We start from the raw sequence: 23137 nt of genomic DNA, 5'->3' as shown, positions 1-23137 counted from the left end.
TCCTTTTGATGGTATTTATTGTAGTTTGAAGTTTGTATGTTGTATGTTGCAGTTTCATTGGTTCACTTATGTTTGTGTTTGAAGGTTTACACAGAAACCTTCTGGCGGTCTGTTTCAGGGGCCCTGGCGTTCTGATCCTCGGTTACTGAAACTGGCTTTTGGAACATGGAACGTAACCTCTCTGGTCGGAAAAGAGCCTGAGTTGGTGCGCGAGGTTGAGAGGTACCGGTTAGATATAGTTGGGCTCACCTCGACACACAGTATGGGCTCTGGAACCAATCTCCTTGAGAGGGGCTGGATGCTCTTTCACTCTGGAGTTGCCCAAGGTGAGAGGCGTAAGGCAGGTTTGGGCTTACTCATAGCCCCCCGGCTTAGCGCCTGTACGTTGGGGTTTACCCCAGTGGACAAGAGGGTAATTTCCCTGCGCCTTCGGGTTGGGGAAAGGGCTCTGACTGTTGTTTGTGCTTATGCACCGAACAGCAGTTCAGAGTACCATGCCTTCTTGGGGACCCTAGAGGGAGTGCTGGAGAACACTCATTCTGGGGACTCCATTGTTCTGCTGGGGGACTTCAACGCTCACGTAGGTAATGACAGTGAGACCTGGAGGGGCGTGATTGGGAGGAACGGCCCCGTTGATCTGAACCCGAGTGGTGTTCAGTTATTGGATTTCTGTGCTCGTCACAGTTTGTCCATTACGAACACCATGTTCGAGCATAAGGGTGTCCACAAGTACACCTGGCATCAGGACACCCTAGGCTGCATTTCGATGATTGACTTTATAGTCGTATCATCTGACCTGCGGCCATATGTTCTGGACACTCGGATGAAGAGAGGCGCTGAGCTGTCAACTGATCACCACCTTGTGGTGAGTTGGATCAGATGGCGGGGGAGGATGCCAGACAGACCTGGCAGGCCCAAACGTGTGCTGAGGGTTTGCTGGGAACATTTGACAGAGGAACCTGTCAGAAAGATCTTTAACTCCCACATGCGGCAGAGCTTCGACTGCATCCCGGGGGAGGCTGGTGACATTGAGTCCGAGTGGGCCATGTTCCGGACCTCCATCATTGTTGAGGCGTCTGAATGGAGCTGTGGCTGCAAGGTTGTCGGTGCATGGAAAACGACTTTCGGTCGGCTCCCAGAAGTTTCTGGCAAACCGTCAGGCGACTCAGGAGGGGAAAGCAGTTTTCCACCAACACTGTATATGGTGGGGGTGGGGAACTGTTGACCTCGACTGGGGACGTCACCAGACGGTGGAAGGAATACTTTGAGGATCTTCTCAATCCCACCAGCACGCCTTCCGCAGAGGATGCAGAGCTTGGGGACCCCGGGGGGGGGGGGGGGCTCGTCTATCACTGGGGATGAAGTGGCTAAGGTGGTAGGGAAACTCCTTGGCGGTAGGGCCCCTGGGGTGGATGAGGTTCACCCCGGGTTCCTCAAGGCTCTGGATGTTGTGGGGCTGTCTTGGTTGACACGTCTTTGCAACATTGCATGGACATCCGGGGCAGTGCCTCTGGACTGGCAGACTGGGGTGGTGGTTCCCCTTTTTAAAAAGGGGGATCGGAGGGTGTGTTCCAACTATAGGGGGATCATACTCCTCAGCCTCCCCGGTAAGGTCTATGCGGGGGTACTGGAGAAGAGAGTCCGACTGATAGTTGAACCTCGGATCCTGGAGGAACAATGCGGATTCCGCCCCGGTCGTGGAACACAGGACCAGCTCTTTACCCTCGCTAGGATCCTGGAGGGTGCATGGGAGTTTGCTCAACCAGTCTACATGTGTTTTGTGGATCTGGAGAAGGCATTCGACCGTGTCCCTCGGGGTATTCTGTGGGGGGTGCTCGAGGAGTATGGGGTACTGGGCTCTTTGTTACGAGCTATCCAGTCCCTGTACAAACAGAGCAAGAGTCTGGTTCGTATGGCTGGCAGTAAGTCCGACTGGTTTCCAGTCTGAGTTGGACTCCGTCAGGGCTGCCTGTTGTCACCGGTTCTGTTCACAATTTTTATGGACAGAATTTCTCGACGTAGCCAAGTGGCGGAGGGTGTCCGGTTTGGTGGTCTCAGGATTCCATGTCTGCTTCATTGAGGCTGAACCAGTTTGCAGCCGAGTGTGAAGCGATAGGGATGAGGATCAGCACCTCCAAATCCGAGTCCATGGTACTCAGTCGGAAAAGGGTGGAGTGCTCTCTCCAGGTTGGAAGTGAGATCCTGCCTCAAGTGGAGGAGTTTAAATACCTCGGGGTCTTGTTCACGAGTGAGGGAAAGATGGAGCGGGAGATTGACAGGCGGATCGGTGCAGCGTCAGCAGTAATGCGGGCTCTGTACCGGTCCGTTGTGGTGAAGAGAGAGCTGAGCAGAAAAGCAAAACTCTCGATTTACTGTTCAATCTACGTCCCAACGCTCACCTATGGTCACGAGCTTTGGGTAGTGACCAAAATAACGAGATCGCGGGTACAAGCTGCTGAAATGAGTTTTCTCCGCAGAATGTCTGGACTCTCCCTTAGAGGCAGGGTTAGGAGCTCGGACATCCGGGAGAGACTCGGAGTGGAGCCGCTGCTCCTCCATGTCGAGAGGAGCCAGTTGAGGTGGTTCGGGCATCTGGTTCGGATGCCTCCTGGACGCCTTCCTGGAGAGGTGTTCCGGGCATGTCCAATGGGGAGGAGGCCCTGGGGCAGACCAAGAACACGCTGGGGAGACTATATGTCTCGACTGGCCTGGGAACGCCTCGGTATACCCCCGGAGGAGCTGGAGGCGGTGGCTGGGGAGAGGGAGGTCTGGGTTTCTTTGCTCCGACTGCTTCCCCCGCAACCCGGACCCGGATAAGCGGTGGATAATGGATGGATGGTTTACACAGAACCCTCACTCATCACCATCTTGGATAAAATCAATGACAGTGGTGCGAACCTTGAGTTTTTGACAGAGGGATAGGTGTATGCTTCAGATATAAGAACAATGGTTCTGTAGATATTTAATCCAGTGATGGGGCGCTCTCAGGGACAGGGACAAAATTTTGTTGAAAATCTTAGTGAAGAATAGTGCAAGTTGGTCTACGCAAACATAACATTCAAGCAGGAAAGTGTGCCTGGTGCCTTCCTGAGAGGGGCAATCAGAGTAGGGGAGAGTGGATTGTTGTTGATATGATTTGAATGGGCATTGGAGAGGTGTGAATGGTGCTGGGCTTCTCGAAACTACAATAAAAGCCATTTTTCAGTTTGTCAGCCAGGCGATGATACCCCATTTGCCCTGGGGGGATGGCTTCTTGTAGCCAGTGATGTCTTGTAGGATTTTCCACACAGCTGATGGGTCACTGGCAGGCATCAAATACTTAGTTGGCTGGAGAACCTCTTTATGGCTAATTAAATTTCTTTGTGTAAAGCATTACTTGCACTGTTGTACAGCGTTCGGTATCCACTCTTTGTACGCCTCCTCATTAGACTGATGCAGCTGTTTGATTTTTGTGTTGTACCACGGCTCGTTATTGTTGTATTTAATTTGAGTCCTGGTTGGAACACATGTTTTCACAGAAACTGATGTAAGATGTCAATGTCTGTGTTTTCATCCAAGTTGTCAGCTGCATACTCAGGCACACTCCATTAGGTGTCCTTCAGAAAATTTTGGAATCTGTCTTTTGCCTAGTGAGTCCAAGTCTTCACAGTACTGATAGCAGTTTTTAGCAGACTGTGGTGGAAAATTATGACAGAAATAAGAAAGCTAAGTCTATGAGTCGGCATCAAGTAAAACAACAATTTATTAACGGAGAGAGAATGCTATGCGCACCACTGTTTCCTCTCTGTCTGACCGTTTCTCAACTAGCGTCTCTTATACCTGGAATTCCTTTTGAAGTTACCATCTGTTTGCTCTTTTACATTTCAATCACCTTTCAATGTATCCTGCTCCCAGTATGACTCCAAGTCTTTTACCATTTGTTTTTACTCTCTTTGGTATTTCTAACACCTTTCCAGACGTGCTCTGTGCACCCCCTCTATTCAGTCTATTCAGTTGTCTCCTCTCTGGTCTGGAGACAAAAGGAGTTGACTGAACAGAAGGTGTCGATATGTTGTTATTTGAGACACACGCACACGTCTGCTGTTTCACACAGAGAATTAGGAATAAAACAATTTCAGTTAGACAAGCATGTGTGGTCATTGCTGATTAAAAATATCTATTGATTGAGTCAATTCAATAAACAAATTCCATCACACAGACATTAGCTTCTGTCTTTAGGTTAGGGGATGTCTTAGGCCTTGTGGATGCTGGGCAGTTGTGTGCACAGAGCCATGCTGGTAGAGTTTCCCCATTTCCATTTGTGGTGGAGGGTAGCCATTCCGATGATTAAATGTCTAGAAAAAACATTTTGCTTGTCTGCATTGTTGGGTCTGCTGTCTCTCATCATCTTGTTGGGTCTGCTGTCTCTCATCATCTTCTTGACAGTACCCCAAAGATTCTGTATGGGGTTTAGGTCAGGCGAGATTGCTAGCAAATCAAGCACAGTGATTCTGTGGTTATTAAACCAGGTACTGGTACTTTTTGGCAGTGTGGACAGGTGCCAAGTCCTACTGGAACATGAAATCCACATCTCAATAAAGCTTGTCAGCAGAGGGAAGCATGAAGTGCTAAAATTTCTAGTGGACCAACACCAGCAGATGACATGGCTCACCAAACCATCACTGATTGTTGAAACTTCACACTAGACCTTAAGCAGCTTGGCTTGTGTGCCTCTCCACTCTGGGACATTAATTTCCACATAAAATGCAAAATTTACTTTTATCTGACATGACTTTGGACCACGGAGCAACAGCCCAGTTCTTTTTCTCCTTGGCCCAGCTAAGACGATTCTGGCATTGTGTCTGGGTCATGAGTGGCTTGACACAAGGAATGCGACAGTTGTGGCCTGGACCAGTGTGTGTGCAGTCCAGCAGCAGTTTTCCTTCCATTCAACCTTCGATTAATATGCTTGGATATAACAGGAGAGTGTCAATGACTGCCTTCTGGACATTTGTCAAGTCAGCAGTCTTCCGTATGGTTATGTAGCCTACTGAACCAGACTAAAACATTTTGATGATATTAGCCTTTAATATACCATGTAATTGTAGATTTTGTCATTAGTGTTGTGTGTTTGTGTGTTATATCAGATGAGTCGTCATTGCATAGGCAGAGCTGCCATGCTCAGGCAGCAGAAGACATATTGGACAAATACCGAAACATCAAGAGAACCAGCCCTGGTGATGGAGCTACAGCTGCACCCTATGACAATGCGGGTAAGATTGTTTGATTGTGAGAAAGCAAACAATACTGCTACAGTTAATGTATGTCTTGCCCTGTTTTCAAGATAATAGCACAAGAGCAAAATAAGGTTAAAATAATGGATTTCTTCTCATCTTTTTCCTCCTCATGTAGGCTAAACCATTTTTGTACACAGGAGGTGGCACAGGATCAAAGCATTGTACATAAAATCAACCTCTATTTCATCCTATAGTGGTTCAGTTATTTTCTCATTTCCTATCATGCCCTACCAAAGAAAAAAAAAGAATGCAAATCATTCTTCAGATATAATTAATTAATTCTTGGTAAAAAGCATGAATAAATTCCTCTTCATTACACTTTGACCAAGCCCTTACATATTCTCTTTCACACACATCTGATAAACCAAAGTTGCACAGAAGGCACAGATGTATACATACATTATATTATAATAAAACAGATTAAAATATTATATAGTTTCTTTGTTCATCTCTAATAAGTAAAACATAATAAATTATCTTTTGAGGTATGAAAGGATTTTGAAGTTGAAATTGGTGGACATGTGATGCGTGGTTATTGCTTTTTTGTAACAAAGAATGCCATGTGTTCTCAAGTACTTCGATGAGTTAAGTAACAAATATTTCAGGTTTCTGCTTCTCTTAAGCAAAGTTCTTCAAGTGACTCACAACTTCAAACATTTGTGCATAGGTGAAACAATGGACCAAAGTATTTGCTTTCTCTTAAGGTATAGGGCTGTGCCATATCGTATCGTTCGCAATAATATCATCATCATTTTTAAAACAATTTTACAAGGTCAATATCGTGATATTCTAAAATGTTTCCTTAACAACATCATGCAATTAGCCATAATATGGCATACGTTCTTTACATGAGTCGTTTAGGCACAGTGTGGCACATTGGAAAGTGGCTCTCAATGATTGAAGTTACATTTGTAGTAAAATAAAATGTTTTAATAAATAAAACCATTAAATACTTTTAATATATATTGCATAAATTTAATATAATTAATAATAATATAACATTTATTTTTTGTTGCAATAGTGTGTTCTTGAAATTAATAAAAGTATTTTTCATTGTGTCGTCATATCGCCAAAGATCGTTATAGCGAAAATACCCTAAAATATATTGATGTTTAGGCCATATTGCTCACCCCTACTAAGGATATTATGACCCAGTAGAGCAAGTTTGTATTTTTCATAAGGTAAAAAGAGAGTAGACCATAGACGGGGATGATTAAATGCTAAGTCCATTCTGTCATATGGAATATAGACTTATTACTGTTGTCATCTACGGGTTCTGCAACAGACTCTGCATTTACCCAGCCATTTTACATTGAACTTGCACAAATATGAAATGGAAATGGTGACTCCAGTCCTTTAATCCTATGACCTGGAAAGTGACCAATTTGGTTGTCCAATTCTAGATAATATCTTATTGCACTTTCTATGTCTTTTGAACAACACAAATGCCATTGCATTCTGAAGTCACTCCAAATGAATTTGATGGTGTGTCATCCTACGTGCCTTGCTCAGAAATAGTTGAAGCAGATAAAAGGTTTAAAGGGGTAGAGCCTGGATGAAAGGCTAAAATGTCACACTTTCTTGTATGTTCTGTAAACTGAATGATTGAATTTGTTTGCCAGGAGACATTTAAAATGCATCATTTAGAGTATATTTTGTTATACTATATATTTCTTAAATCTTTCTCTTGTGCATGGTTAATAGGGTCTTAATCTGGTGATTATCCAGTACTCCATTGATTATTCACACATGGATATCCTGTGAACCACACATGAGCAGAAATTATGTCAAGAATGAACATAAAGCAAATTTGTTATCAACCAAAGATAGAACTTTGCCAGCATAACAGTTATTACTTAATGTAACACTCAGGAATTAAAAAATGTGGAATATTACATTATTAAAGACTTTGAGAGACACACTTGATAAACTAATGAAATTAGCCACTTATTAGTCTGAATTTTACAGAAAGCCCACTAGAAGGCGCTAATAGTAAAACTTTTTTTCTTTTTTGCCTAAAAGGAAGAGAAGATCAAAACCACAGAAACACAGTGTACCGATGCCAACAAAGTAAGTAATTTTATTATTGTTATTTTTTGTTTACACATGACTTATCAAAACACTTCCCTACAGCTCAATTCTCCTTTTTCAGCATTTTTAAATATAATACTTTGAATATACTTTTAATATATTTTGAACCAACTTCAACTTTCCTGTGGAAATTTGTTGATGTTTCATGACTAACGCAATCTATTGTGATTGTACTTGCAGGACAAAGATGCATATTTCATAGAATGGAATAATACCAAAAGAATATGATATCTGTATAATCACTCTACATAAAAGTCAAAATACCTCTTTCTTTATAATCCACCATATCTCATTAACAGCTGAATTTTCTGATTTCCTTTTTAATGTTGTACAAGCACATTACTGTTTTGCGTCCATGAAAAAACACATACAATGTTATTTTCTTTAGAGGAAAATTTATTTAGATTTAATTCTTTAACTCACTTTATCATGCATTACTGTTGTACAGATGTGTGCCGAGAGGGAGAAATTGAACATGACTCCTCTAGAGAAAGGGGCCTACAGAATATGTCTACAGATGACCTTCCAGACTCTGCCAGTCAGACTACACAACTTCAGGACAAGTTCTCCTTCAGGTCTTGCTAAAATTTTCCTTCTTTAAAATTCTAGCATGAGGATCATCTAATGAATTTATATCTGTAGTGCACTAAAATTTAAAAGTGAGATGGTGTTGGACTTGTTTATAAAGATTATTAAATCTCTCTCTCTCCCTCCCTCCCTCAATGTTCCTCTCTGTAACTCCTACCGCTCTTTTCCCATTCTTCTCTACAGTGATGCTAAGAAGAAATTACGACTGGCTCTATGCTCAGCAGATTCTGTGGTTTTTCCTATTTTCCCCCCTGCAACAACACGGAATGGCCTCCCTGACAATACAGACCCAGAAGGTATGTATAATAAATGCATTGGCCAGTCAAATATGAATCTAGAGCAGACAGTGGGATCTGGGGCAGATAAAAGGAAAAAATATGTATCAGTAAATGATGGCTTTACAAAATACAGATTATAATACATTTATCTTTTTTGCAGGTTCCCACTCTGTATATTTGTACCTTCTTGTTTGAATGTCCTGCCTTAAAGTATGCCATAATTGCAGTGGTATATTTAAGAACATTTTAACGAGAAATGCACATCAGCCTTATCCAAAAAAAATATTTTTCATATATATATATATGAAAAATATGACACTGCGGAATTGTAAAGTTTTATCTTTCTTGCCCACATTCATCATCATGTAAAATTACATTTATTTTGAATAAATGTAAATCTTTTTTTTTTTTCTTTTTTCCAAGAACAGGGATTTATAGAATAATTTTTCACATCTCACTGAATCTAGTTTGTCTCTCTCTCTCTCCACCTACAGACAATGAGATTGTATGCTTTCTGAAGGTGCAACTGGCAGAGGCCATCAACCTACAGGATAAGAACCAGATGGCTCAGATCCAGGAGACTATGCGCTGTGTCAGTCGTCTTGACCCCCGCACCTGCAGAAAACTCCTCACTGCCATTGCAGAAGACTACAGGTACACAGACAGGACTGCTAATAGTGTTAATTGAGGAAAATAAATAAAGCAACATACCACAGAACACACATAATTGCTATCAATGAGTCGCTGTGTAGCTGAAGTGTGTGTGTCCACCAGGAAGCGGGCTCCATACATAGCATATCTGACAAGATGTCGGCAAGGGCTGCAGACATCTCAGGCTCATTTGGAGCGGCTGCTGCAGAGGGTGCTTAGAGATAAAGAAGTGGCCAACCGTTATTTCACCACTGTCTGTGTCCGACTGCTTCTGGAACACATGGAGTCCAAAATGCAGGATTTCATCAGAGGTGTGTATTTTGTGTACATGTTTATTTCTTGAAGTTCTTAATCAAAATTAGCAAAGGCTATAATCAATAGCCATAGATGTCTTTAGCTAATCGGACATCCTCTTGTTTTTTGATGGCTACATTTGTAGCATTTCAGGGCTTCACAGCAGCTGATGATAAGACTGCAGCCGTGGAAGATTTCCTGCGTTACCTCTATGGTGCCATGGCCCATGATGCCATATGGCAGTATGCCAGTGAGGAGCAACTCCAAGATGCCCAGATGGCCATTGAACGTAGCGTCATGAACCGTATCTTCAAACTGGCTTTCTACCCCAATCAGGATGGAGACATTCTCCGAGACCAGTGAGGGGACTCACGACTCTTTATTTATTTATTTATTTATTTATTTATTATGATTTCCATGTCTGTAAAGTATAAACTTTAATTTTACTGTATCTTACTGTACTTTTAATTTGTCTGTTATTTTGTATTGCTTATTTCTTTTACTACTATGAGGGACTAAACTTTATTTGATTTTATTTGATTTGATTTGATTTTGATTTGACACTTCTTGTGTACAGGGTCTTACAAGAGCATATTAATCGTCTGTCTAAGGTAGTGACTGCCAACCACAAAGCTCTCCAAATCTCAGAGGTAAACGCAGTTATGAACTTCATTTTAATATATATTTCAGAAAGAAACAGATTTAAACAGCACATTAGATGAAATAGGCCAAAAAGTAAATAGCATTTTAGACCACAGAATAGTAAAGGCATGTCATTATAGAATTTTAGGGATGCTTTATCCAATTCAGCAGATTATTCTTCCATGTTATGTGATCAGAATTTTACCAAATTCCAAGACATAAATTATATATATTCTTCTCTTTTGATGACTGCTTCTAAACCTACACAAGAAAACCAATAAGTTATCAAAAAATTGCCATTGTCCAACTTTTCTGTAAAGAATCTGAATCTCCATCCGCCATAAATATTCTGCTGCATGCCATAGTAGATCACAAAAGCTGTGAAGTCAAAAACCCAGATGCTTTTCCATTGCATGATTCCCACTCTAATTGGCTTGTTTGCTTTTCCATTAGGCAAATTTGGTATCTGGTACATAGAATAGGGACTAAACTGTGACTAACAAACTAAACTCTCCAAGCTACAGTATAGATCACTTTTTTTTTTTTTATCCCATTCATAACGGCAGCTTATAAAATTATACTCTGGCCTTTGAAATAGGAATGATAGTTCCTTGGGGTGGTGGCTGATGAAAGACTCAAGTGAGAGATGGACAGGGCAACAAAGAACAAAAAAAACACTTTGGTCTGTCTGAAATCATGTGTGACTAAGCCATATTCAGTCTCAAAAACAACACACAAATGCACGATGAGTAAACAGTGCTTAACCTTACTGCTGCCGTTGTTGTACAGCCGAGTAGAGTAAGGAGCATGAAGTGAAAAGCACATTAAAGAAGAGCCATTCAAAAATAGCCTGATATACATGTGTATCTCTGTAAATTAGAATATCATCAAAAAGTTAATTTATTTCAGTAATTCAATTCAAAAAGTGAAACTCATATATAGATTAATCACAAACCGAGTGATCTATTTCAAGCATTTATCTCTTTTAATGTTTATGACTATGGCTTACAGACAATGGAAACCCATAAGTAATTATCTCAGAAAATTCAAATATTATATATGACCAATTTAAAAACTGATTTTAAATACAGAAATGTTGGCCTATTGAAAAGTATGGATGCACTCAATACTTGGTTGGGGCTCCTTTTGAATGAATTACGATATCAATGTGGTGTGGCGTGGAGTCAGTCAGCCTGTGGCACTGCTGAGGTGTTATGTTAGCCCATATTGCTTTGATAGTGGCCTTCAGCTCATCTGCCTTGTTGGATCTGTCTCTCATCTTCCTCTTGACAATACCCCAAAGATTCTCTATAGTGTTTAGGTCAGGCGAGCGTGCTGGCCAATCAAGCACAGTGATGCTGTGGCTATTAAACCAGGTATTGGTAATTTTGGCAGTGTGGACAGGTGCCAAGTCCTGCTGGAAAATTAAATCTGCATCTTCATAAAGCTTGTCAGCAGAGGGAAGCATGAAGTGCTCTAAAATTCCCTGGTAGAGGGCTGCACTGACTTTGGACTTTATATTACACAGTGGATCAACACCAGCAGATGACATGGCTCCACAAACCATCACTGATTGTGGAAACTTCACACTAGACTCAAGCTGCTTGGATTGTGTGCCTCTCCACTCTTCCTCTAGACTTTGGGACCTTCATTTCCAAATTTAAATGCAAAATTTACTTTCATCCGAAAACAAGACTTTGGACACTGAGCAAGAGTCCAGTCCTTTTTCTCCTTGGTCCAGGTAAGACGCTTCTAGCGTTGTCTCTGGGTCATGAGTGGCTTGACACAAGGAATGTGACAGCTGTAGCCCATGTCCTGGATGCGTCTGTGTGGTGGTTCTTGAAGCACTGACTCCATCAGCAGTCCACTCCTTGTGAATCTCCCCCAAATTATTAATGGCCTTTTCTTGACAATCCTTTCAAGGCTGTGGTTATCCCTGTTGTTTGTGCAACATTTTCCTTCCAATCAACTTTCCATGAATATGCTTGGATAATGGTAATGTAATGATAATGTGCAATTATTTGTCATTGTACAACATACAATGAAATTTGTCTTCTGCATTTAACCCATCTGTGGCAGTGAACCCACATTCACACTAGTGCACTAGGAGCTGTAAGCACACACCCAGAGCGGTGGGCAGCTGTTTGGGGGTTCAGTACCTTGCTCAAGGGCACTTCGGCCATGGATGTTCCTGTTGGTCCTGGGGATTGAGCCGACAACCTTTTGGTACCAAGCCTGATCCTCTAACCATTTGGGCCAAGGCTGCTCCACAGGAGGGTGTCAATGACTGCCTTCTAGACATCTGTCAAGTCAGCAGTCTTCCCCATGATTGGGGATTACTGGACCAGACTAAGGGACCATTTTAAAGGCTTAGGAATTCTTTGCAGATGTTTTGTGTTGATTATTATTAATTTTCTGAGACAATGACTTTGGGTTTTCACTGTTTGTATTGCATTTATATAATACGAGTTTCACTTTTAGAATTGAATTGCTGAAATAAATTATCCTTTTGATGATATTTTAATTTATTGAGGTGCACCTGTAGAAACATTTAAATGGAAAGTGACTATAACATGTATCATAATTCAATGTGTGAAAATCTGAATGTCCATGTTTATATTAACTGGCTATTTTGCTTTTGTAGGTGTATATAAAGGAGGCTCCGTGGCCCTCAGCACAGGCTGAGATTAGGACAATTAGTGCATATAAAACGCCACGGGACAAAGTACAGTGCATCCTGCGTATGTGCTCCACTATCATGAACCTGCTTAGCCTAGCTAATGAGGATGCTGTGCCTGGAGCAGATGATTTTGTTCCTGTGCTTGTATTCGTCCTTATCAGGGTGAGTTAATCTACAGGTATAATCTTACAGGTATCTACAGGTATTAAATACAGGTATTTATACAGTATTTTTAAGCCTGTCATGATATCTTTGCTGTTGATTAAGTACCATGTAAGTGCGATAACAGTTTTCTATTATTGTAACTTTTTTTTCTCAATTTAAATGCTCTTTCCAAGATATGAACATTTATAGTATGAATGGATTGATTGAAATTGTCCAAAATTAATGTGTGTGAGCTGTATTCGTTCTCTTGTAAAGTTCTTATGAAGACTGATTATATGTGCATCTCATGAGTGTAAACCAAGTTACGAGCGTCATGCATATATGTCTAGTTCTCCAAAGTGAGTCAGTCTCTCTTTCTTACTCCCTTTCCTTCCTTTCTCTTTCCCTCCCTCATTCCAGGCTAACCCACCCTGCCTTCTGTCCACCATCCAGTACATCAATAATTTCTATGCGAGCAGGCTGAGTGGGGAGGAGTGCTATTGGTGGATGCAATTCACGGCTGCTGTGGAATTCATTAAAACCATCGATGATCGCAAGTGAGGCAGAACATCCACCTGTATGGGCAGACTGTAGTGAGGAGAGAAAGAAAAAGATGCGACAACGAACTGCTCTCTCCTTCATGAAACCCACACAGCAAAGCGATACTCACCTTGCCTACAGCTGTACATAGAGCCACAGACACATTTAACATTTTCAAAAGTCATAATAAAATATATACAATTACACAGGGTGAATTACTGTTAAGAGGGGGAAACTGCTTATACTGACCTTAGACTGATTTTGGAAATTTGAATTTCATTACTTGTGAGTATGTGTTGATGAGGTTGTAGGGTTATTATGACCGTTTTTATTTTAATCATCAAGAAGTGGTTTGGTTATTTAAAAATTTGGAAATAGTAAAAAAAAAAAAAAGGGACCTGGCTTCCTTGCAGTGATTATGTAATCATGTTAGTGTAAGGATAGTTAAGAAAATAATCAGATTCCACCTTATGTAAATTGTACAATCTTTTCTCATTTAAAACCCAATATAATTATACAAAGTTATATAGAAAGCCACATGTCATTGCTTTGGTTAAATTACCAAATAAATTATGCTAATACAGCATTTGATTTGTATTGCTACTGTCTATCATCTTTTAACAGGGCAGCTTGTAGGATGTAAGCTGGCATGACATTCTCAAACATTTCGTCAGTGTCTTTCTTGTCTGGACAGCTTGAAAATGAGGGCCCACATATTTATATAAAATAAAAGTGTATTTATTACTTTCCTCTTGCATTAATCCTTTTCATGATGCCTCATATACTTTAATGAATTAACGCTTTGCAGAAGATGAGATGATGTTAAAAGTATGAATAAGCACTGTGGGGATGAAGAGGTGCATGTGGCGGTAAGCTGAGTAAACAGGCTTTCTTGTGTTAACAGGTGAATCAGCATGTTGCAACATTGTTCATAATTTTTAATGGGAGCCTTCAAGGTTTTGTTCTGTATTATATTAGTCATTATACCACAGTTCCGACCCTGTAATGTGATTGGCTGAGAGACGTTCCAGGAGTGCCAATATTACATGATAATTGCACTCTGACCGAAGCTCTTAAGGTATTACTCCACAAAATGCATGTATCCTAGCAACGACGTCAGTGCTTCCAAAACTGTTGTAGGAGTTTTTCCTGGACTTTTTCAGCCAACGGGAAGTAGGTTTGTTTTCTGTTCGCGTACGTTATTTTGAACAGAGTAAAGATTTATGGCTTAGTGGACTCTGTTTTCTAATTTGTAAACAAAAGAAAATATGAAATTTATATACATGATTTAACAGTAAATTGCTACGTCTATGTGGTTGGTGTGATTGTATTTAACTCGAGTCAAGGCGCAGCATGGCTTTGGAGCCAACTTGAACAGAACTTGGAATCTTTTAGTGTATGATATCACTATGATCTAAATCTGCTGTAAACAATGGTTAAACCATGACATTTTATTGACTTGATGCGCTTATCTTTATTTCTGTCCTGATTTAGATGGGTTTAACATCGCACAAGTTAACTAAAGATCCAGTGTTTGTTGAGAAGAGCAAAAAGGAGTGTGACGGAATGGAACTATTTTTCGTGAAAGGTTGATAAACAAACAACGGTCTTTATCTTAAAACCTAACAATAAACGGCCATAACGAACTGTGGTATAATTGCAATAATACACTTGAGGTTCATGCTCTTAACATGAGATTTTGGCACTGGTGTACTGATCTTCGGCACTCAGCCGCTACTACCGAAGCACCCCAGTGCCAATATCTCACGTTAGAGCACGAACCTCAAGTGCGTTATTGCGTAAATATTTACTATTTGCAGTATTTGTTTAGCATTTTGGCAATCCCTCCCTCTGCCCTTGTAGGTTATAAATTTGGTGAGAGCATCAGTAGCAGCCAGTATGCTTAAGATCCCCCCAATCCATATACAATGAAGATGTTTTAGTTTTAGAATTTTTTTTTTTTTAACTAAAAAAAATACTTTAAACTTAAAAGTATAAAATACCTTTTTATATTCTAATTTATATTTAGAAATTTCAGATACATGCAATAGCTATAAAAATCTGGATTAATGAATTGAATAATTAAGGAAAATTAACCAAGGACAAATATCCTTCATTTATACCACAATTAAATTAACAGTAGGAGGAACATACAATATATATTGCTGTAGTTGTCCCATGACACAACATTGATGGAAGTAGTTATTTATGCCTCTGTCATAATCATTTTTAGTGCCCTAGAACTAATAAATATATTAAATTTATATATTATTATTTTATTTTGCATGATCATCTCAAAGTTTTAAACGACTCCCCAATACACGTAAGCAAATTTAAATGACAAAAATAGATTCTTTAAATGTACAAATTTAAATTTTTTTTTTGTTTGTTTATTTGTTTCTTTTTTTCCACTGTGTTTTTGTGCTGACCAATCAGTGTTTGCATGCTTGTTAAATACTTGAGTACTTGAAAAATAAAAACAACAAAGGTTCAGTACAGTTCTTGGTGTAAAACATGTACACTGAATGGCCAGTCTATTTTTGTGTGCTTTTAATACAGACTACCAAGTGTAATGCCTTCCATTCTTTTGTCATTATACTTGTGTATTTTCACCCTTTTTTCTTCTTATTTGAATGATGCATGAAGCATAATTGCTAATAACAGTTACTAATGTAGAGACCTCTGTTCTTGAACATGCAGCACTAACAGAATTATTTAACTTCAGAATTTTGCTACAGGACCTCCTTGCTCCTCAAATCTTTCCTCTGTGCTATCTCCATAAATACTGATCATGGATATGCATTTTGTCTCACTTGCACATAACAGTTATGGAACCTTCTACCAAAGCAACAGTTTGGTATTTGTAGTGATATATTGTAAGTTTAGACTAATGCAGCCAAATTAAATTATAATCAAGAAAAGGCGTGTATGAACATTTATTTTATATCAGTAATTTAAACAAATGTGTATTTGAAGTGTGTATAAACAAATACAATATATGCACCTTGATCTTCTGTACAAATATTTGTGTTGTCTGTATTTTATATGTACTGATAAATATGGTAAAATAGTGGTAAATCTAAACAACGGTTTGGCATTTATTTTACTTTACAATGCCCATCATCTCTGCCAAGAATGGTTTATAAAAAATAAATTTTAGCCAAAATATTACACTTGTAAAATAATGTCTCAGATATTAGGATAACATTCTTAACCCTTTTATGTAATCATTTTCTGTGAGGTAGTTTTAAGAGGCAATAAATGCTTTGGATATGTTTTCTACAACTACGTCTGTAATTTTGATTCCAACTTTTTCTAGAACTGAGTATTTCACCTCAAACAACTCTAAATTACTGGTGATATCTTCAGGATTCATGTAGAAATTTTGAAATACTTTGAGTATTCCATATGGTATAAATCGGAGCAGCATTTCAGCTTTGTATTTGGCCACAACTTTTCCAGATTGACCTTGCACTATTAGCCCCATTGTGGGAAGATGTACTGTCTATTTGGTGTCTATTTGTACAGAATGCTAAAACAGATTAAAATTCCCATCTTCTCTTGTCCAAGCATGGTTATTAGGTCCTTTGCAGAAGTTGGATATTATTTCCATTTCATATCTCACATTATTCATGGTTAAGGTTAAGACAATAAGCATAAGCCTTAGTTTATAAATCAAAAATGGTGGACACTAAAAAGGTTTGTTCTTTAAAGGAATGCATGAATATGGTGTATTTGCGTATTTCCTTACACCAGAATTTCAATGCACAGCATTTTAATTCCTAAAAGTTGAATTTTCAACAACAACAGGATCTTTTTCACTCATTTTTGTGTCTAGCTCTTCTCTGGGTACAATAAGAGCATGTCCACTAAATTATTAATTGAGCTCATGTCTGACAAAACAAGACTGGTCTCATTTCCGAGCTACAAATAGCAGAGCCTCTACACACCAAACATTTAATTACCACTGACAAGTGTATGGCGTATTTGTAATTGGAGATTTTCTTCGTCTAATAGCTTCCCTCTCCCTCAGCCTTAGCACTCCAGTGCTTTAATTGTAATCTTTCTATCAAAAAAAAAAAAAAAAGTCCACAGTGGGGTGCCTTTGCATCTGCTGATGATATCTACTGTTGTTCATTTAAATTCAAATTTGTCTAGGAAAAGTTAATTAGTTGTATTAATAAACCAAAATGACTTGCTGGTTGGGAGATGGGTTGGCTTTTGTTTGGGAGAAATTGGACTATGGACTACCCACTGTGACAGAAAGAGGTCAGTTGAAAACCACAGTGTGACAAAAGCTACTTACAAATTTCTTTAATGGCACAACATGAAATAATTAGCTTTCTTCCAATCATGTTTAGATTATCCAGCAACACCTAATGGTTGTGCCAGTGTTGTTTTTGTCAGTTTAAAATCAAAAGATTCTATTGTGTTGGGTTTCAAATTAACTTTATCTGATGCATCTATGTGATGTATTTATGTCAAATTATTCTAACAGCCTGAGGCCAAGCTAAGATGGCTAAATACAGAATACAGTATATGAGCATGCCCATATTCAGCATCAAATAATGTTTGGAAATACCATCAGTTCAGGTCAATACAACGATATTTATTTATTTATATTGTTTGTTTTTTATTCAAGTAAAATAATAAACATTTACATGTTTGACTGGTTAATCTGCAATGAACAGTTTGTACATTCAACCGAACTAAAACAAATTCAAACATGAGATTTGGTTGTTTTGGAATTGTTAGTATTTTGTATGACCATCTTTGTTAATGACAGCTGTAAACCTCCTTGCCATGAACGAAACCGGTACAGCACATATCTGTGAAGAGTCATTCTGACATTCTTCACAGTTGATCTTTTTCAGTCCTTTTTTCTGGTGGGGTCTTTCTATACAGGTGGCTTATATACTTTGTTGTCCTTTATCTATCTGACCTCAAACTTCCTAGGACATCTGTTGTGCTACTGTGATAAATGCAGCTGCATTAATTTTGGGGTTGTTCTGAAATCAGTTGTAACCTTACACATTGTCTTTGCCTGAAATGAAAGTGACCATCCAAACTTTTATCAGTGAAAGGTGAGAAAAAAAAATCAACATCTTGTCATGGTATTTGGGTGCATCAGTTCCAACCATATTGCAGACTTGCATAACTGTAAAGGTATCATTGATGTGTAGAGATATATTGGGATTTTAGAGAGGCGTATGCTGCCATCAAGGCAATGTTCCTTCCAAGGAAGTCCATAGTTATGTTAATAAGACAATGCCAGGCCTCTTTTTGTACGTGCCAGTGTGGCTTGATAGACACAGGATGTTTGTTTTAGAATAGCATGTCTGGTAAGGCAATCATTGAAAGAACAGTCAGTGGTGACCACGGATAGGTGAGCAGCTTGTAACAAGAAATTGGCAAAAAATCCAGTTCCAAACAAGAAATTTAATAATTTTATCTTCAAATCCCATAGGATTAATAGGTACAATTAAATTGAAAGGTGATAACATAATGATAAACATCCCTGTGTCCCAGCGTGTTTATTTGTTATATGTGTGTGTTTATGTTTTTCAGGCATCTGAAATGGTTCATGTTTACAAATACAAACTTGAAAGTCTGTGACAAAATCAAACATTTTCGTTATTCTTTTGTCATTAAAGTACATATTTGAGATAAATTACTTTTGCTGCTGCATAAAAAAAGAAAAAATAATTGGTATTTCTGCAACTGGGTTGTAATTAAATATATCAGCATGTGTCCTTTTGGTAAACTTAAAATATATTTTAGAATTTAATATAAATCTATTTTACATCATTAAATAGTTTAATGTAATGGTCATAAACCCTTTTTATACAGCTTTCTCTCTTTAAAAAACTGAAAACTGTTTCCACTAATTTTAGCAATGCCTTAAATTACCAGTAGATGGCAGTCGCACCATATGAAACGACCAAACAGAGCAAACAAAGAACATAATGAGTTTCGAGTTGTCAGTGTGCCCAATATATAGCGAAATATCCCAAATAAAATGCTTAACCACATCGTTTCAGTCAGGCGGGACGGTTTAACGTATATCTGAAAAACAACGGACAAACTCCACGGTTCAAGTTCACAGCATGTAAATATTTCCGATATTTTCCTGGTATTTCTACATAATAGTAATAATAATAATAACAATAATAGAAAGTCTAAACGTATTAGCTGTAAACTGTTATTATTAACATGTTCTAATCACAAACCACCAGAATAATACAAGTAGAGTGAGAACTGAAATACAAGTTCAGAGTACAATGAAGCCTTTGAGCAATAAAGGAACCTATCACTTCTTCATTTTCATTATTTTAACAATGGCAGCACCTAAATGAAGCGTAAACAGGAGTGAAAAAAATTTATTTGACAATAAGTTTCCAGTTTATTGTGGGATTGTGGCAAAGTTCAGGTGCTGTCTGTCCAGCTGGTTTGGGTCACAACTTAAGTTGATCTTGTGTACTGAACTGTTAACGTTCTAATATTAAGTCTAAAAATAAAGAAAAAATTAAAAGCCACTCAAAACAATTGTTTACTGAAATAGACAAAACTGTACTAAACACTACTTAAATCCCATTGTTATATTTGGCTGACAAGCCACTCATTAGCTAAGCTGATGTTACTTAAATGCAATTTAATTTTTTTTATTTACGCAATAATACACTCGAGGTTCGTGCTGTTACCTGAGTTATTGGCACTGGTGTGCTGCGGTCGTAGGATCAGTTCATCAGTGCCAGTATCTCACGTTATAGCACAAACCTCATGTATATTAATGCGATCATACCACAGTTCGTTATCGCCATTATTATTAGGTTTTAAGATAAAGAAAACAGTGAAAAGTGATTTGGTTCTTTTATCAACCTTCCGCGAGGTAGAATAGTCCCATTCCGTCACACACTACATTTTGATCTTTTTAATTAACTCTGGATCTTTACCTTGTGCGATGTTGGACCCGTCCAGGGTTTCTGAACTGTTGTTCTGTCCAGCGAGCCGGTCCGTGTTTACGTCAGATTTGTTGGGAAACAAGGCTGCATTATTCAGCTCTGTGTAAATCAGGATAGAAGCAGAGATAAACGCATCAAGTCAATAAAATGTCATTGTTTATAGCGGATTCAGAATGTAGTGACATAGCTATATCATACTCTAAACAATGACAAGTTCTCCCTGTTTAATTTAAAAATTAGTTATTTTGGCGTGTTGCTCCAGAGCCGTGCTGCTGAGCTGGTGAACGAGAGCAGTGGAGAAAAAAGACGCGCCTAGACTCGATTTAAATAGAATCACAGAAACCACACAGACGTAGCAAGATACTTTTTATTTGTTTCCGGTTTCCTTTGTTTACAAACCAGAAAGCAGTTAACTGTCCACTGCGCCATAACCCTTTACTCTGTTCAAAATAATGTACGCGAAAGGAAAATTAACCGGATCGCGGTTGGATAAAAAAGTCCAGGCACATAGCGCTGGCATCGTTGCTAGGTTACATGTATTTTGCGGAGTGATACCTGAAGAGCTTTTGAAGGCAGTTTTTACTATAATAGCTCTTCTGTGGGATTAGACCAGTTGGGCTAGCATTACAACTTTGCTGTCCAGCCAATAAATTAAAAACAAACAGTTAAACATACTGATTAGAAAAAAAAAATCAAAAAGCCAATTTAGGAATGTTAACACCCTCAAATATACACACTTATAGTTGATGACAGGTTGAACTCTAATGCACCGCGACCCTGAAATGGAAAAGCAGAAAAGAAGATGATGATGATGATGATGATGAACTGTATTGTTGGTCGCTTACCAAGATTTTGAGAATCATCTGGCACATATTACAAGCTATCACTGCGATAGCCTAAACAAGCTGATATTGACCTTTAGAAATGTTGTGCCTCCAGTACCTGTGAAAATACTACAGTATTTTCAGTACCACAGGTATTACAGAAAACAAAAACTGGCACATTTTCAGAATTTTGTTTTCAACTTAGACATTGCTAGTAATGAGCACTGCTGGATCAACTGTTTGAGTAAACAAAAGTTGTGTCATACCATGCAGACACTATCTAGACAAAAATATCTTTCAAAACTCAGCACCAGGTCAAGAAGGTAGACTTGTAAAGGAGGCCACGGAAAGGCCTCTCTTTGAAGGGCACAGAGTTAAACAGGACCAAAAATGCACCACTCAAAGATTTCAACAGCTCTGCAAAAATTTCAACATCTACATAGAAACATGTCTGAAGTTTGCAAGAAAGCATGAATGTGGCCCAGTTAAATTGCAGATAAATATTTGATAGACATATGACACTTCTTAGCCAAAACTCTAAACACAGAAGGTAGTACAAACCCAACACTCTCCTTTCCTCACCAAACAGTATCCAGTCAGTGAAGTATGGGGTGATAACATCATGTTGTAAATCTGCATTTCTTTAGCAGGAAATGAGGATCAGTTTTGAGTAAGTATTGAAAGATCTTGCAAGACTGCTTGCTTCAGTGTTATAAACTAATACTTGGGAGAAATGAAGCAGCGCAGTGATCTCAAGCACAATGTCACAACTTGAACAACTTGGGCCAAGTTTCCCAAAAATATTTTAGCGTTAAGTTATCAAGTGTAGTCATCTTAACAGGGAGAGAGGTTTTTCAGTGTGATTCTCACTCTACCACTTTACCACAAGAATATTAATTGTTTTTAGATGCCTTTGGGAAACCCAGCCCTGGTAAATATTTTTGGTGGTTTGTAAATAAGTCCACATCTAAATCCCACAGAGACTCTGTGGCACTATTCGAGTGCTACATTGCACAAGTGATAACCTGGAGCAAATCTGCCAGGAGGAATGGAGGAAGCTTTCAAACAGCATGAAAAGGTAGTTGAAACTTATCTCAACTGACGTAAAACTATTATTGCAGTAAAATGTTTAGAAATGTACTGAAATCTGAGGGGTTGGAATATTTATGCAAATTGCGTTTTGCATTTTTTTTTCCCTGTTGGCAAACACTGAGTTTTACTTAAAGATTATACTTTGCAATGATGGCATTTGAAAGGCACAAGATCATATTGCAGGTTATGAGAGAACTGTATGAAAACAGAAACCAGGAATAAGACACATTAAGAATGGCATGAATAAGAGGAGATAAATATAACAGTACTGCCGTAACAAGTCTTTAGGCATGTTTTTAAGATTGCTTTCAAGGAATTATGTTTAATAGAAATGCCTAAATTTTTTAAGGAGGCCTAATCACTATGTGCACATACTACACCATAGTTCACAGTGTGATTTATCTCAGAAGCTCCCTCTAGAACCTCAGTAATAACAAGACACTGTGCTCTTGCTTTTTACACTGAACTTCTGAAATTTCCACACAAAATAACTGCTCTTAAACCATCCACTGGGAGAGATGGTGGCTTCTCAATGAAGAGCAAACAAACAAAACCAGGCGGCATCATGTCAGGTAAATTAAAGAGGGAGGCTAAATGAAGAAAACTTCAAGTGCACATATTAAAGCTGAATGAAATTGCCTTGAGGTAGCTTCAGGACACACAGACTGGTACTCAAGAGAGTCTGCAGACTTCTTGCCAACGGTGATCAGAGCCATAAATAATGAAACCCCACCCAACCTGTAGACACTGGGAATACATCTTTAAGACTGAAACATTTGGCATTGCTGTACTATGAAGCAAAACACTGGCCAACACTATGTTTCACTGGAGGATTGTTGAAAATCTAAATTTATCAGGACACCGTTCAGGATTTTATATTGCCACAAATATCTGGGATTTTGCTGTCTGCAGGAGTTCCAGTCTCAATTTATGCCTTAAGCCCCAAACTCTTCCATGGAGTGTGCACATTGTTGACGTTTTAGGTGAGAAAAAGGGGCACGAGTGTGGATGTTTTCTAGAGGACAGGGACCTGAGATTAGAATTAAAAACACTCTGTTTCGCTTGCCTTTGTATG

The 23137-nt window shown here is 38.9% G+C and overlaps 1 protein-coding gene across 4 annotated transcripts in view; it reads left to right on the top strand.

Annotated features, from left to right (window-relative positions):
- The window catches only part of gapvd1 (GTPase activating protein and VPS9 domains 1), a 57788-nt gene extending 41102 nt beyond the window's left edge, over positions 1 to 16686 (top strand). For 3 of the 4 annotated variants that reach the window (XM_066643513.1, XM_066643515.1, XM_066643512.1), the window contains 10 exons: positions 5127 to 5252; positions 7299 to 7346; positions 7816 to 7942; positions 8139 to 8251; positions 8728 to 8887; positions 9008 to 9195; positions 9324 to 9537; positions 9756 to 9828; positions 12465 to 12662; positions 13065 to 16685. In XM_066643513.1, coding sequence (XP_066499610.1) covers positions 5127 to 5252; positions 7299 to 7346; positions 7816 to 7942; positions 8139 to 8251; positions 8728 to 8887; positions 9008 to 9195; positions 9324 to 9537; positions 9756 to 9828; positions 12465 to 12662; positions 13065 to 13205 — 1388 coding nt within the window. In that variant the 3' untranslated portion in view covers positions 13206 to 16685. Of the gene's footprint in view, positions 1 to 5126; positions 5253 to 7298; positions 7347 to 7815; positions 7943 to 8138; positions 8252 to 8727; positions 8888 to 9007; positions 9196 to 9323; positions 9538 to 9755; positions 9829 to 12464; positions 12663 to 13064 lie in introns of all 4 variants that reach the window. The other variant, XM_066643516.1, reaches the window with a different exon arrangement.
- Positions 16687 to 23137: the final 6451 nt, after the last annotated feature.

Source organism: Hoplias malabaricus, chromosome 14 (assembly GCF_029633855.1).
Source record: "Hoplias malabaricus isolate fHopMal1 chromosome 14, fHopMal1.hap1, whole genome shotgun sequence".
NCBI classification, from domain to species: domain Eukaryota; kingdom Metazoa; phylum Chordata; class Actinopteri; order Characiformes; family Erythrinidae; genus Hoplias; species Hoplias malabaricus.
The sequence above is the reverse complement of the archived record's forward strand: the minus strand, read 5'-3'. Positions and strand labels throughout refer to the sequence as shown.